This window comes from Lycium barbarum, chromosome 6 (genome assembly GCF_019175385.1).
Source record: "Lycium barbarum isolate Lr01 chromosome 6, ASM1917538v2, whole genome shotgun sequence".
Classification (NCBI taxonomy): domain Eukaryota; kingdom Viridiplantae; phylum Streptophyta; class Magnoliopsida; order Solanales; family Solanaceae; genus Lycium; species Lycium barbarum.
Window position 1 is genome coordinate 109,577,341 of NC_083342.1, and position 16,092 is coordinate 109,593,432.

At 38.5% G+C, this 16,092-nt stretch overlaps 2 protein-coding genes, 1 long non-coding RNA gene and 1 pseudogene across 5 annotated transcripts; 3 read left to right on the forward strand and 1 right to left on the reverse strand.

Moving 5' to 3' along the window:
* The first annotated feature begins 1,188 nt into the window (after nt 1–1,188).
* On the forward strand, nt 1,189–3,614 carry LOC132645407 (pentatricopeptide repeat-containing protein At5g08510-like; annotated as a pseudogene).
* Nucleotides 3,615–3,697: 83 nt separating this feature from the next.
* Nucleotides 3,698–12,695, reverse strand: LOC132645406 (calcium-transporting ATPase, endoplasmic reticulum-type-like). 3 transcript variants are annotated; one of them, XM_060362372.1, is made up of 8 exons: nt 12,627–12,695; nt 10,541–12,070; nt 10,336–10,457; nt 9,525–9,803; nt 9,051–9,434; nt 8,661–8,770; nt 5,305–5,533; nt 3,698–4,751 (listed from the first exon to the last, which is right to left on the reverse strand). In XM_060362372.1, the coding sequence occupies exons 2-8, from the start codon at nt 12,006–12,008 to the stop codon at nt 4,194–4,196; spliced, it is 3,150 nt and encodes a 1,049-aa protein (XP_060218355.1). In that variant the 5' UTR covers nt 12,009–12,070; nt 12,627–12,695; the 3' UTR covers nt 3,698–4,193. The 3 variants fall into 3 exon arrangements, with proteins under 3 accessions (XP_060218355.1, XP_060218356.1, XP_060218357.1); XM_060362373.1 differs by having other exon boundaries at nt 12,560–12,650; XM_060362374.1 differs by lacking the exon at nt 12,627–12,695 and having other exon boundaries at nt 10,541–12,434.
* Nucleotides 5,621–8,377, forward strand: LOC132645408 (uncharacterized). Its single transcript, XR_009584101.1, has 3 exons — nt 5,621–6,113; nt 7,007–7,073; nt 8,015–8,377. It is a non-coding gene; the product is annotated as an uncharacterized LOC132645408 (long non-coding RNA).
* LOC132644366 (U-box domain-containing protein 44-like) lies at nt 12,605–15,949 on the forward strand. The gene is made up of 3 exons (XM_060360959.1): nt 12,605–12,635; nt 13,554–14,029; nt 14,610–15,949. Exons 1-3 carry the CDS (start codon nt 12,605–12,607, stop codon nt 15,594–15,596), a joined length of 1,494 nt encoding a protein of 497 aa, XP_060216942.1. The 3' UTR covers nt 15,597–15,949.
* Nucleotides 15,950–16,092: the final 143 nt, after the last annotated feature.

Sequence of the window (16,092 nt, forward strand, 5' to 3'; positions counted from 1 at the left end):
AATTTCAAAAATTAAGATGAGAGGTAAAAATTTCTCATTTGGTCCAATGGAAGATGTTCCTGTAGAACAAGCAAAAGATCAAAGGCTAAAAAAATTGGAAGATGATACTCCAATTGAAAAAGTAGAAGCAAAACGTGAACCTGCGAGGCTTAAAAAAGCTTTCAATGTTCCAAAAAGAATTGAAGCAATGAAGGAATTGTCCATGTTTTAGGAAAATAAAATTGACAAGAAGTCAAGATGCAAACGGAGCAGGAAAACATGCCAGAAATTTTTAGTTGTCAAGAGTTGTAATCAAGTAGAAAAGTGAATTTAATTCACTACAAGTCCAAAGATGAATCTGCAGATTTATTCACAAGGTCACTTTTAGTTATCAAGTGTGAAGATTCCAAGACAGAAGACCAAAATTTTGCAGTTCCTAAAGCAAGGAGGAGTGTTGAATATTTTCTTTAGAACTTCAAATCTTTTTACTGCAGTAATTTATTAAGTTTTACCCAGCTAACTAGTTAGACCTAGTATTTAGGAGTTGATTTCTATTTGAATTTTGAATAAATAGTATTTCCTAGTCTTTAGGACTTTGTTATTTTCAGCAGATTTTCTGCTTATCTTTAGGTTTCGAAGTTAGTATTTTCTATTATAAATTGTAGTCTTAGATCGCCGTGAAAATATATCGAACTTTCAACTTCAGCTCATAAGCTCTCTTCTTTATTGTACTCTACTGCATTCAACTCTAGTTCTAATTTTTCTTCCTCTCTATTTTCCTGTAATTCTTTTCTTTCAATAGCCAACAATTACAAAGAAATGAAAGCATAATTCTTTGCTCGCTTGCAGTGCCTCTTAGTATTTTATTTTAGCATGCCTTGTGAAGATCTCTCGGGTGTCTACGTAGATTTAGATACAGAAGAAAGTGGACCCCCTCTCCGTCAAGTTGAACAATACTATGCTTTATGTTTCTCTTCTCTGGAATAGCAATTCAATTCTTCTCTCATACACAACAATTCAAGTCCATAACCTTGAAGAATTCAGGGCTCGGAAGGAATAGCAAGAATGAATAGTTTTTACTCCTAATATAAGAGAAATATGCCTAACTATATTAGGGATTACACTGGCCACTGTGTGTGGTGTTGTTGTATATTACTAGAAGTTATAACAGGATATCCCTTTTACATGAACTCGTGAACTAAAAACTGAAGAAATCTTTGATCATTCCAAAAAGTTGCCAATAGCTATAAGCATTACAAACTAAATTTCGCTATATCAAATTCAGTTTCTAAAACTTCACCTGTATCAGCTTGGTCATATTACCGGGCTCAGTCCAGAGCCCGAATAAATGATGGGATTGCAGTAGGCTGAAAATCATGGTAAAACTAGTCTATTGACTGAATCCTCACAATACAATTATGGATCTAAAGAAGAGATTAACTTAAGTGAGTTGGTCAGTGAGAAGCCATATAGTCTTACTCCAAATTCCGCTTGGGATTGAGACGTTATATCAAAGTCAATTTTCTACAACCTTTAATCTGTGCCTACAACAAAACAACTATGCATCAATCTCAAACAAGTTAACATCAGCTATATGAATTGTCATTGATCATGTTTCTCCATTTATACTCCCGTCTCAAAATAATTAAATAATTAAGCGTTACCAAGGTGTGTGGATGCCACATAGTTCATTAATAATTTAATTTGTTCTTAGCGAGTCATCATGTCCAACTTTCATTCTATTTTTTTGCACTAAGCTGCACTTGGTAGTGCTTCATATCCAAAGCACAAAAGTGCAGTTGTTTGGAATCTCCAAGTTTTACTGATTTCATAAATGTCATACTTTTCACCCCATTTAAATCTCTTATAAGGTAGATTTTTGCATGGTGCATTGACGCATCAAACATTTCTTATGAACCAACTGAAACAAATACACGCCCACACTCTCCGAAATGGCATTGACTTTAGTCCTTTACCCAGTTCTTGATCACTAAGCTTCTTGAAATCCCAAACATCCCATACGCCCACAAAGTGTTCGACAATATTACCAAACCAACAGTTTTCCTCTACAACAAGGTAATTCAAGCCTATTCTTCACATGGCATTCCAAGCCAGTGTTTTTCTCTATACATTCAAATGCGCCATCAAGGCTGCTCTCCTAACCCACACTCCTTCACTTTCCTCTTCGCCGCGTGCACCAAAACGAGCCCTATTCAAGGCCAAATGTTCCATGTCCATTTCATCAAATGGGGTTTTGAATTTGATAGTTATACCTTAACTGCACTTGTTGACATGTATGCTAAAATGGGGTTGTTGTCTTTCACGCGAAAGCTCTTCGATGAGATGGAAATGAAGGATGTGCCCACGTGGAACTCTTTGATTGCAGAGTATGCCAAGAATGGAAATGTGGAAGAAGCTTTTAAATTGTTTTCAGTTATGCCTTCAAGGAATGTGATTTCCTGGACTGCAATGATCTCACGGTATTCACAAAACGGGAAGTATGGGGATGCACTAGATGTCTATAAGGAAATGGAGAAAGACAGAAGGGTAAAGCCGAATGAAGTGACAATTGCTAGTGTTCTTCCAGCTTGTGCGAATCTTGGGGCCCTTGAGGTTGGGAAGAAGATTGAAGCTTATGCAATAGTGAATGAATACTTTAAGAATATGTTTGTTTGCAATGCTGTGCTTGAAATGTATACGAAACGTGGTAGAATTGATAGGGCAATGCAACTGTTTCACGAGATTGGTAGGAGGAGGAACTTGTGTTCTTGGAATACCATGATCATGGGGTTAGCTGTCCATGGAAAAGGTGATGAGGCTCTAAGGCCTTTCAACCAAATGCTGGTAAGCCTTTGCAAATATTCTCTCCGTTCTTCCTTGTCGTTATTGTGTCTATCAAATTACAGCAGCAAGAATGAGCTTTTGTAGTGGAATTTACGTGATTGTCCTACTGTTGACACAGGGACAAGGAAATGCACCTGATGATGTAACATTTGTGGGAGCAATTTTAGCATGCACACATGGAGGCATGGTAGCAAAGGGCTGGGACCTCCTCAATTTGATGGAGCAAAGATTTTCCACAGCTCCAAAGTTGGAACACTATGGCTGTATGGTTGATCTCTTAGGCCGGGCCGGGAAATTGCAAGAAGCTTATGGTCTTACACAAAGCATGCCAATAAGACCTGATTCTGTTATATGGGGAACTCTGCTTGGTGCCTGCAGTTTCCATGGCAATGTTGAACTGGCTGAGAAAGCAGCCGAATTCCTTTCTGTGTTGGAACCGTGGAATCCTGGGAATTATGTTATTCTCTCAAATATTTATGCAAGAGCTGGTCGATGGGATGGTGTTGCAAGGTTAAGGAAACTGATGAAGTCCTCCCAGATTACAAAAGCAGCAGGGTACAGCTTCATTGAGGAGGGAGGTGATATTCATAAGTTTATAGTAGAGGATAAATCCCATTCAAAATCAAATGAGATATATGCACTGCTTGATTTAGTCACAACTAAATTAAAGCTTGATGTAAGCACCATTGATATTGATTTGGATTCCATTGTTGAATGAATTTTAGCAACAATCTGAATAGTTTTTGGACCTACATTTCTCTCCTTACTATTCTGTCTAGAGTGAAGTGATTAACTTGAATTACACAAGATAATGTAATTAAAACTTGATTAACAAATTATGCTAATACATGTTTCTAAAAATCAGGGAATGGTAAGGCTTAAAGTGTCCAACTCCCTCCTGGTTCATATAGCCGATCTGGTTCATATAGCCGATCCTGGTTGGGGTCGGCTATATGAATCCTCACTTCTCCATATAAGCTCATTTCATATCCTCATATGAAAAGAAAGAAAAAAACAACAGCTTTGGCTGAGGAGATATATAATCTCAAGCACCACACCAGAAAAGGTCGCTTAAGTACACCAAAATCTACTGTAAGATGACTGAGTCAATAATAAATGAATATACAAACTAGAATTCCTCCTAGAAAGGATCACGGGGAAAAACAACAAGTTTTGCTTCAGAAACCTTGAATTTTGTGATAACAAGAAGCCGTCCAAGGCATGTGATCAAAGGCTATAAAGCTTCCAGAGTTCATCCCAAAAAGATTTCAATTCTGCACAATATACATTAATTTCCCACCTAACTTGCAAATCAGCTCAAAGCAAACCACCTTTAATCAATAAAATCGAGCATATCCTAGAAGAATACATTATGCAGCTTTTAGTTTAGTTCTCTGTCTTCTTCTCCTCCCCACAAATTTGAGGACTTCATCAATAAGAATAACAGGTGCAGAAAGCAAGATGACTAGAAGCCATTCGTTTAGGCTTAGTGGGACAATACCAAATATATCTGCTAGGAAAGGAACATAGAGTATCAGGCTATGTAGGCCAAACGAGACTGACATTGCAACAAGAAGCCAAGGATTTCTCCAAGGTGGCATTTTGATCAGGCTGTTGTCTTCAGAGAGGGCATTGAGAGAATTAAACATCTCAATTGCCACCAGGACAGAGAGTGACAATGTCATTGCCTTCACTTTACCAACAGTAAAGTACTCACAAGGGTCAGAAAATGTAATCAGGCGGTTACCAGCCTTGAATGGACTCACGGTGAAATTAGTCCATGCCGAGCATTCACCCCAGTTGCGAAGCTGTGATAGTTCAACAAGTGTGTGGCCATCACTCACAAGATTAATACCAAGGAAAGAAGCCTGAGTATACCATACTATAAATATGCCGACAGTTGCAATGCCCACATAAGAACCAATGACCTGAAAATTATCACAGAAATCAGAATGTGAGATGCAGCTTAGCTTGTCAAGAAGTTTATTTATATTAAAGATCAGATGAACATGTGATAAAAAGTTATACTTGGTTGCTTAGACAACAGAGCATCTCATTTCTCTCTTTGGTGCATCCACTTCTTTTATTAGGCAGCTTATGTTACATTTCATTTCTGGAAGATAATGCAGGGAATTGTCTAAATGGTTAAACATATTTTCCTTGATTGCACATGTTAATTTTAGAGAATTATAAAAGCTGAAAGTCAAGCTGATTTCTTAATATAGTATAACAGGGGTGAACCACATGGTCAGGAAAATGCTGCAGTAAGCACAGTCTGTCCCGTTGATACCTCTTGTCAAATGAGGCATCCTCAGTTACTAGTACTTTCTTAACGTACTTAGGAGAACAAAGTGTAGCAAAAACTTGGGGCGAAAAGGAAAGAAATAAAGCAGATTTATTTCTACCCATTGGAGAATAATGAAGTAGTAATTAATCGAATTAACAGGGAGGAAACGGAAAGCAGTAGTGATCCAAACTGACCATATAGCGGAAGAAAACCCAGGAGCTTATGAGAGCATCATTGCTCTTCCTAGGTGGTTTCTGCATTATGTCAACATCAGCAGGGTTGAATCCGAGAGCTGTAGCAGGTGGGCCATCTGTTACCAAATTTACCCAAAGCAACTGCACAGGTATCAAACATTCTGGTATGCCCAAAACAGCAGTCAAGAAAATCGAGATGACCTCACCAACGTTAGATGATATCATATATCTGCATCACAAAGAATAAAAATGTTAGAACCCGTATTTTTGTACAGTGGAATAATCCGGATTTATTTATGATAAGCTAAGGACAAAATTATTTTGGGATATAAAGTCGGGATTCTTGACCTTCGAATTTATTTTGAGATATAAGTTGTGCATGAATTTATTGGTATGGAACAATTAGGAAAATTTGGGACCAAAAGTGAAAAATTGGAAGAAGAAAATCATCCACAACTTCCATGGTTGGCCCACACAATTTTGTGTCATCTTTTAATTGGGACAACACATTAATGTGGGCCAAGGGATATTGTACACTCTTTATATTAGATAAAAGATGACTTCTAGTCATTATTCTTCATTCACCACACTTGGAAAAAAAAGGGGCAAAGCTGAAAACCTTCAAGGAGGCTCACGGCCAGCAGCAGCAACAAAGATCAACTTCCATTTCTTGTCCTTCAAAAATTATTTTGATGATGTAAACCCACTATATTGAGGTCCCTAAGTAGCGTGGAAGCATCGTTGGAGCGATCAACCCATTATTTTCATCTTTTGGAAACCCTAGGCTATTGGAAAGTTGAAGAAGGAAGGTAAGCATTCATTATGTTTTTGTGTTATGAAGGTTATATTCATGTTGTAGTATCTTATAGTGGTTGGAAATCATGAAATATAGTATGATTGGAAGTGGGTTGTGTGATGGGTGTGCTAGCCGTGTAAATGGGTATTGTGATTGGGTTGTTGAATAAATTCCTTGTAGCATGTTAAATTGTTGTAGTGTGTAAGATGGCTAAGAATCATCAACATATGTATATGTGTAGTGTTGGTCGAAATGGGTCATATTATATGACAATGAACGAATGAATATCGCTTAATGTTTTAGTCATCGTCATTGTGAATTCTATGTTGGAAATGAATGTCTAATGACTCAAATTGATGTTGTAGTTGTTGTGAACTGATTTGGAGATCATTGTACATTTAATGTATTTTGTATATTGATGAAAATAGCATTGTTAGAATGTGAATTGTGGATACAAATCATGATTCGAAAATGAAGGAAAGGTTATAGGGGTGTCTCGGGTTTAGGGGCTGAATTCGGCCAAGTTGGAGAAAAATTTGGATTGTTGGGAATGTTGTATGAATTACTTAGAACGTCCTTAAATATTGTTGGTATGGGTTCGGGTTAGTATGTGAATGTATAAGCGTCGACGTTGGCTTGAATGCAAGTCATCAAAGTGAATTTATGTAAGTTGTTGAATGATGGAAAAGAAAGCTATTATTGTTGTATTGCTTTCCGGATTGGTTGTTGATGTTGCTAGGTTGGTTATTGTTGTTGTTGTTGATTATTTTGGCTGAGTTAAATTCTCGGGGTGACCTATTTACAGGGGAAATGCTACCCAAATTTCTGTAGAATTAAGGGCAAATTTGGAATTTAATGCCCAAAAAGTCTTTAGCTAATGTTTGGCATTTTATGGCTTGTTTGTAGACCTTGGGCAGCCCGAATCATAGGTTGGATTTAGCTTGAGTTTGGATCGTATTGGAGAGCGGTTGAGGTATGTAAAGTAATCCTCCTTCTTCGGCATGCCTTAGTTAAAATAGGCTTGATATAAGCCTCGAGGAAACTCTATTCTCACAATCCGAGCATGTTTATGAATCGCATTTGTTCTTTGGCATCCTTGCCTTTTCATGGCAAAACATTGATCCTTATGTTCTTGGAATCCATAATTTGTAAAGATTACACGAAAGCTGATTTTTGTTTTAAAGTTCATTCTTTAGCGATTTCAAAACTTCAAACGCCCATAATTTCCTCAGAAAAGCTCGGATTGCTTTGAAATTTTCGTAGGAGTTTGTATGATATAAAATGAGTATGTTTTTCATAGGCGGGCTCAGTTCGGGTCTATACTCGTCCGTGGGTCCCTCGACGCCCTTTTATGTAAATTCGACAACTATGAAGCAAAAAAGTGATAATGATTATTCCGATTTCGAATATGACTATTTTACTTATCCTTCGGATTTATAATAATGATTTTATGCATATGATTCCTCACTACTCCGCTCGTGCCTACTATGATATCGTTCGCCGGTTCCTGGGCCGGTTCCGTTGTCGTGCGCTTTGTGATACACTCCGGTGTTATGTTGTGTTTATGGTTCACCGTGCTCCTCGCTCGAGGGCCGGGTTCCACTTATGTTTGGTGTTATGCTGTGCTTGGCGTTATGCTGTGTTGTGATGTGTGACGGGGATTCGGAGATTTGAAACTTTCTGGTGTTATGCTGTGTTGTGGCGCCATCGACAAGCGGGCGACCACATTTTCCTGTGCCCTATGCATAATTTATACTTTGGAAATAAACATTTTGACATTTTTTTGATATGTATTATTTTCTATATATCTGATTCGATTATTGTTCAGATTTATTTCTGTACCTTCTGCTTTGCATACTCAGTACATATTTCGTACTGACCCCCTTCTCCGGGGGCTGCGTTTCATGCCCGCAGGTACGGACGCACAGCCTGGTGATCCACCTGTTTAGGACACCCTTTCTGCTATTCGGAGTGCTCCTCTCTTTCCGGAGCTTATACTTTTGGTATATATATTTATTAGTGCATTTGTATATATTCGTTCATGGGTACGGCGGGGCCCTGTCCCGTCATATGATTCTGTCGGTCTGTTTAGAGGTCTGTGGACATGTTTGTGGGTTAGGGTCTTTCTGTATGGATGCATGTACATGTCGTTTGGGCGATCCCATACGCCGAGGCGGCCGGTCCGCATATGTTGTTTGGGCGATCCTATACGCCAAGGCGGCCGGTCCGCATATGTTTATATATTGCTTGGTTAGCCCTGTGTGGCTTTTGTTGGTATTTTCTGCGTGCAGGGTATATTGGATAGTTCGTAAAACAAAGGAAACTATGTCGAAATTTTTCTGGAAATTACCTAAATTTGAAATAAAGCCTTGTCGGCTTCCGCCATATACTAGAATGAGTTAATAGAATTTGAGATAATATTTGATAGATGGGTTCGGGTGCCCAGATCGGGCCCTAGTCACGGCCTACGGGGTTGGGTCGTGACAAAAATGAAATTAAGTAGTAGCATGACTAAATCTAGGAATAATCAAATACTCGCTACCAGAATTAAAGGACTAACCTGATGAAGGCCTTCATGTTATTGTAGATTGAACGTCCCTCTGCAACAGCAGAGACTATAGTACTGAAATTGTCATCTGCCAGAACCATATCGGAAGCTTCTTTTGCAACCTAATCATATTATTCTCTGATCAGCTAATTAATCAAATGGCCAATAAGTTAACATATTCAGAAAACTTCACATGCAGGGTGCACAATCATGGGTACTTCTGAATATTAAGATGATAAACTTAGTGTCACAGCACAACGAGCAATCCCTCAGAAGACCTCATTACTTTCCTACTCCAAGAGTGTATTTCAGGTAGTACACAGTTAAATAATTGGACTGAGAGCATTAGTGCAACAATTCACAAAATGAGTTGTAATGACCGCAAAGAAAAGTTTATTTCACCTCAGTTCCTGTAATGCCCATGGCTATTCCAACGTCAGCAAGTTTTAGTGCAGGTGCATCATTGACTCCATCTCCAGTCATCGCAACAACTTCACCCATCTCCTTCAGCATCCTTACAATATCTTGTTTGTGCCTGGGTTCAGCACGAGAAAAGACCTTGCCTCCATCTTTTGCCAATATCTCAATTTGTTGCTCAGAAGAAAGTGCCATGAATTCTTTGCCAGTGAAACTGCTCCCTTTAAGATTCTCACCATCAGAAAATAACTGAATTTCACTGCAAACGGCCTCAGCAGTGGATTTATTGTCTCCAGTTATAACCATAATTTTGATCCCAGCTCTTCTGCAGTCATTCACTGCCTTGTGAACTTCCTCACGTGGGGGGTCCTGCATTTTAGTCATTTAGTCAAACTATAAGGAAAATGAAGGTTTTCTAGATAGTGATTCAATTATTCTTGGAAACTTAAACCTACTCACCCTTAGACCAACAACCCCCACAAAAACTAGATCACTTTCTATGGAGGAGTAGCAGGATGGATCAAGTAGCTTCTTGTGGGCAGGATGAGTCTCGGCATAGTATCCTGAAAGCTCACCTAAATCATCTTTGTATGCCAATCCCAAGCATCGCAAACCCTTTGAACTCATCTCCAAATGCCTCAACAACAATAGTTGCCTACAAGATTCGTCAATCGGAACAGTTGCTCCATCTGCGAGTTGAACATATGTACTACGTTCTAGCAAACTCTCAACAGCACCCTAGACAAAACAAGTTTTAATCAGACGTCAACAGATTACCAAGCTCAACTTGTGAACAAGTGACTAAGTTCAACATCATCAGAAAAAATCTAGCATTTCCTAAAGTAAATGACATCACTGTGGAACTGAACTCCACAGAAGCAATTTTTGCAGAAAGGACAGATAACACTTCAAATTGTTGATGCCTATTTTTCCACTTTTGGAAACTGAAGAACGTTAAAAAAACAGTTAAACTGCCACATCTGGTATAGGAACAACGTACTCCTAGAGATGAAGATAATGCAGACTCAGTTTTTTGCCAATAGAAATTTTCTAGATATATACAGCCTACAACAAGCCAACAAGAGTACGAGAATTAGACTCAAAATAAGAACTTTTCCGGAAAACTGAGTATATCGAAGCCAACAGACAAATAAAGAAACATATTTTAGAGACCATTATCTCCAGTGTCTAATGTAGTTCAAAGAACAGTTATACAAATTATAATATGCAATTACGCTGATTCAATTACTATTGAATGACATGAAACAACCTTGACAAGTAGTCGATTGCTCCCATTTGGCTCCCGCACAATAACACCCATGGATTTGCGAACACGATCGAATTCCAATGTTGCAACCTTTTTTGATCTTTTCATCCACCAATCACAGCATCCTATATTTTAAAAAAAATCTCAATACACTGGTTTGCAAATAGTACTCCAAATAGATAGATGAGTGAAGTAAAGTTATGGTCACCTAATTTAACTGTGTTGCGATCAATCAAGTAGCTCGATACAATCTGGGCATCGCGGATCTTGCTCCTCGCTTTGCTATCTGGTACTCCCATCTTTTCCACCAAAACTTTAAGAGCTGCTTCAGTAGGCAATCCAGTTGCTTTGAACAGACGACCATCACAGAAGGCCCCAGCATCATTGCAGATTGCACATATTTCAGCCATCAGTAGCAAGTTAGCATCCATATTGTAGCAAGTCCAGTCCATTATTCCCCCATCCTTTGGATCATAAGTTGTCCCTTCGACACCAAAAATTCGACAGGCTGTAGTTTTCCCTCCCAATGTGAAGAATTCTGACACGGACATCTGATTGGTAGTCAAGGTTCCTGTTTTATCTGAACAAATCACAGTTGTGCATCCTAAGGTTTCCACGCTTGGAAGTTTCCGCACTATTGCATTCTTTTGTGCCATTTTTTTTGTACCCAGAGCTAAGCAAGTAGTAATTACAGCAGGGAGACCTTCAGGAATTGCAGCCAATGCAAGAGCAACAGCTATCTTAAAATAATATGTGCATTTCTCAAATGAGAAACGGACATTTGAAGGCCAGCCATCCACAACCTCCCAAGAAAGGAAATATTTATAGTTGGCTGCCCACACAACTAGGCAAACAGTGCCAATAGCAGTTGTAAGCCTATTACCAAATTCATCAAGTTTCTTCTTCAAAGGGGTGTCACTCTCCTCCAATGACGCATCATGGATTTGTTTTTGAATATTACCAATTTCTGTGCACATCCCCGTGTTCACAACAATGCAGATACAGCTACCATTCACGATTGTTGTTCCAGCAAAAACCATGTTCTCTTTGGCCTGCAATTCACAATCATCCGTAGCAAGGAAATCGGTGCTTTTAGTAACTGGCATTGACTCCCCTGTCAAAGAACTTTGCTCAACCCTTAGGGTTGAGGATTTTAAAGTGGCTACTCTCATATCAGCTGGCACTTTGTCCCCAACTCGCAGTTCCACGATATCCCCTGGGACAAGCTCCCTTGCTGGTAAATCCGGTACTAAATATCCATCTCTGAATACCTTTGCAGATTCACCTTGCATCTCTTTTAATGCCTCCAGTGCTTTCTCAGCATTGCTTTCTTGCCAAACTCCGACGATTGCATTGAGTATTAAGATCAAGAGGATTACTAAGGGTTCTACGTATGCCTCGAACCATGAATCTCCAGTCTCATCCTGATGCAGATAAGCTAGAACAAATGAAATGAAGGCTGCACCAAGGAGGATCTTAACAAGCATATCATCAAACTGCTCCAAAACAAGCCTCCACAAAGGCTTTCCCTTTTCTTTCTCAAGCTCATTCAAACCATATCTTTCTCGCCTCTTTTCCACCTGATAAGTGCTTAGACCCTTCTCTAGTTTTACTTGGTATTCTTTCAGACTCTGATTGACAGGCCAAGACCACGCAGGGAATGGTTTTTCTTCCATTGTGAATTGAATCCTCAGTTTAACTTAAATTCCACAGAAATTGTCCTCAATCACCTCATTGCCTGAAAAGAAAATGATATAAGAAATTAACAGTTTGAGAAAAGAAGTACTAGTTCTTTTAGTGTGCTACCCTGGAACCATAAAATTTAAGCAAAATAATAGAGACCGAAAAGCTAACTTAACATCAATAAAGCTAGATACTACATCTAAATAGAATTTTCCCAAACCAATACACTCCTAAAGCAAACATGAAGATCAAATAGAGGAAAAATTACAGATTTAAGTACATAACAGGTATAAAGAAGCAAGTCTCCAACTACAACTCTATCAAGTAATAACTAGACAGCTTTTATGACACCCCTATACATCTGTGGATCAGAAAACCACATATAAAAGCAAAGCAAGGAAGCCAAGCAGCATTAAGCCTCAAAGAAATATAACTAAGAAATGAAGGAAAATAAACAACCCCAGAAACTGCTAAGCAGCAATATGGAAACTAAAACAATGCAAAGCAAACAACTTTACATATGAGACAAGAATAACAGTCTTACAAGTTACAAAGAAGAATCAAAATAGATCATGTCACTAGTACCAACATGAAAAAGATTGAAGCTTTACCAATTGCAAGTAAGAAACAGTAAATCCCAAAAATGAAAAGGGACAAGTAATAATACAATGAGTTAAAGAAATGTTGTAGTTGTACCTCTTATAATTAACAAAAGCAATGGCTTTGAGACAAAGTAACTGACAGATAGGACATAGTATGCTTAGGAAGAAAGTTCTTGGAAACTCACTGCTCAAAATTTTCTTGCTTGAAAAGGCATTCAATTAAGTTAATTTTTTTTTAGTGAAAAAGAAAGACTGAAAAACACTTATAAGACTGGAATAATAACTGCTTTTTGATTCAAACCCAGGGGCGGATGGAGCATTATAATTTGGGGTTCAATTGAACCCCAAACTTTCGATGCGGTGTACAAACTTATATGTAAAAATTTATTAAATTTACAATAAATAGTAGATATGAATCCATAATTTTAGAAATATAATGGTTCAATGTTAAAAAATTTAAAAGGTTGAACCGCAAGAGTTTAAATCCTAGATCTGCCTCTGTTCAAACCTCTAGACGAAAGTAGTTTTTGATTTTACTTGTAACACATTTTGGAACAGTTATGATTTTTAAAATCGAAGTGGATAATGGATTTTCCATAATGTCACAATGTTTCCGTACTTGTTGCTGAGCATAGAAGAATTCTCTGTTTCTTTGTAATGGTAGTAAGGTATCAGTTATAAGTTTGTCAACAGCATCTGTTTTTTTCTCAATATAATGTTGCTGAAAGTTCCCAATACATGTAGAAATTATACAGTTATGTCCACTAATAGGAGTGATGACAAAAGAATTCAAAATAGATACTTGGACACACAATTGAGTAGAAAAGCAAAATTTACATTCAACATCTTCTTGTATCAGAGTCGCTCTAATATTTTCTTAGTTATGAAGTATACTCAATCATTACCATTACTCACTTTCTTCTCCTTACCTAACAGGATCCAGTGATGTTAAGTTCCGAATCGCAAAAACCTTAGGAGAGATGGAGTTGACAGATCACAATAAGTCATCTCTGTTTGAAGAGGGAGTTCTAGATTCCCTTCTTTCCTTGTTGTCACATGGTGAAATTGAAGTAAAACAAGCAGGTGTGAAAGCCCTTCTAAACCTCTCTAGTTTACCAAAGAATGGACAGGAAATGATCAGGAAAGGTGTTATGCGTCCACTGCTTGATACGTTGTACCGTCACACATCTTCCCAAAGTCTGCGGGAACTTGTAGCAGCCACTATTACAAAACTTGCCTTCTCAGCAAGCATTGAAATACAGGTTTCACTGTTTGATGCTGATGAAGACATTTATGAACTCTTTTCCCTAGTTAACGTGAATGGCCCAGCTGTGCAGCAAAACATTCTCCAGGCTTTCTGCGCCATGTGTAAGTCTCCATCTGCTGCTAGTGTCAAGGCAAAGCTAGTACAGGTATTCACCTCTTAGGATTTTATTTAGTGCTCCTGCTGTCAAGCTCCTTGATGCTGAAGGATTTTTGGATATTTCTACACAAATATTTCATGAAATCTATGAAATTTTCCGTTCAAAAGCTCGGAACCTACAAATGTAAAATCATTTTCTGTTCTTCTCTTTAGTTTTGTCAATCAGAGAATATCAGCAATTGGTTCCTACACTCACAAAGTTGAACTTGGAAGTCTTGATGACTCCCTTCATTTGAATGGAATGATGTGTTCTAAAATAAGGCCCATTCTTGCAAACATGGGGTTTATTTCATAATGCAAAAGCTGACCATTTCCCAAATTGAAAACTTAATTGCTGCTCTACTTTTTCATAATACTATATAGTTAAAACAACCCACTTATGCACCTTCCTAAATGTTAAACACATTAACGTGTAAGTTGTGCTCTGCACTTGACACGACGTTGTCTGCTATCTTTATGCTTCCCACTTAAAATAGTGGTAGCTTTGGTGTTGATGGTAGCTCCTTAAGTATTTTATGTCTAGTTCTAAAAAAAAATCCCACTCAACACTGATAATGTTGCATCCACAGTGCTCAGCTGTCCAAGTGCTAGTGCAATTCTGTGAGCATGGCAATTCAACTGTTCGGTCAGATGCAGTCAAATTATTCTGTTGCTTGATTGAAAATGGCGATGAAACTATGATCCAGGAGCACGTGGGCCAAAAGTTCATTGAAATATTACTTAAGATCATCAAGACTTCTGAGGACGAAGAAGAGATTGCTTGTGCAATGGGGATCATCTCTAACCTTCCCCAATCTCCTCTAGTCTCTGAGTGGCTTTTTGCAGCGGAAGGACTTCCAGTGTTTTCCAGATTTCTTCCTGAGGTAAAGCATAAGAGTTCCTGTAAGCTTCAGTTGGTAGAAAATGCTGTTGGGGCATTATGTCATTTCACCGTCTCAATAAACCAGCAAACACAGAGGGTAGCTGGCCTTGTTCCCAAGCTGGTGCGGCTGCTAGACCTGGGAACAAGCTTGACAAAAAAACGAGCTGCAGTTTGTCTTGCACAGCTTTCAGAGAATTCACAAACACTGAGTCGTCCAATCCCAAGGAGTAACAGGTTATGGTGCTTCTCACCTTCACAAGTAGAACTTTGCCCTGTTCACCGAGGGATATGCACACTGGAAACTTCATTTTGTTTGGTAGAGGCTGGGGCGGTGGGACCTCTGGTGAGGGTTCTTGGGGATCCAGATCCTGGAGCCTGTGAAGCTTCTTTAGATGCCTTATTGACTTTAATTAAGGATGAAAAACTTCAAAGTGGTGCTAAAGTTCTTGCTGAAGAAAATGCCATACCATCAATGATAAAGCTACTAGGTAGTCCTTCCCCCGAACTGCAACAAAAGGTTCTGAACTCATTAGAAAGAATTTTTAGGTTGCTGGAATACAAGCAGATGTATGGATCCTCTGCTCAGATGCCTTTAGTTGACTTGACACAACGAGGAACTAGCAACATCAAATCTTTAGCAGCAAAGGTACTTGCTCAGTTGAAGGTGCTTCATGATCAGTCCTCTTTTTTCTAACAGCAGAACCATGATCGTTACGGGCACACAGTCCATGTAGATGAAGAAATTGGTTACAGTTAGACTCAAGAACCGCAGGCAACATAATTTTTTTTCTTTTGAATTTTTTGCATTTTTAAGAATAGGGGTTTAGTAACAATCAAATACTTCAGGTTTTGATTCTTTATCTTTGATAAAACCTGATTTATGTGTCAGCGGGAAACAAGCAATTTGCTCTGACCTCCCCATGACAGAGTGGTCGCTCATGCCCTTTTTGTATAATATGTATTCTTTAGTCATCTAAGTCGTAGCCAATTGATTCAGCTGTAATATATTCTGAATTCTTTACTGATGAAAGTAATAGCTTATTGATTCTTTGGTTTCTTGTTACACTTGGTTGTCATGAGCTTAGAGGACAGGATCCTCGCTAACTGGCAGTCTTCTCTCTCTCTATCCGAGGACATGACCTTAGATAGGAAGGTGTGGAGGACCCACATTAGGGTAGAAGGCTAGTATA

What these genes read in the sequence shown, in the direction of transcription:
- LOC132645406 (XM_060362372.1), bottom strand. Translation starts at nt 12,008, where the DNA reads ATGGAAGAAAAACCATTCCCTGCGTGGTCTTGGCCTGTCAATCAGAGT. An exon ending in GCAATCGACTACTTGTCAAG is followed by an intron (nt 9,804 to 10,335) that starts GTTGTTTCATGT and finishes TGTTTTGTCTAG; the next exon opens with GGTGCTGTTGAGAGTTTGCT. An exon ending in GGGTTTTCTTCCGCTATATG is followed by an intron (nt 4,752 to 5,304) that starts GTCAGTTTGGAT and finishes GATAATTTTCAG; the next exon opens with GTCATTGGTTCTTATGTGGG.
- LOC132644366 (XM_060360959.1), top strand. Translation starts at nt 12,605, where the DNA reads ATGAAAAAGATTGAAGCTTTACCAATTGCAA. An exon ending in TGAAGCTTTACCAATTGCAA is followed by an intron (nt 12,636 to 13,553) that starts GTAAGAAACAGT and finishes CTTACCTAACAG; the next exon opens with GATCCAGTGATGTTAAGTTC. An exon ending in TCAAGGCAAAGCTAGTACAG is followed by an intron (nt 14,030 to 14,609) that starts GTATTCACCTCT and finishes TTGCATCCACAG; the next exon opens with TGCTCAGCTGTCCAAGTGCT.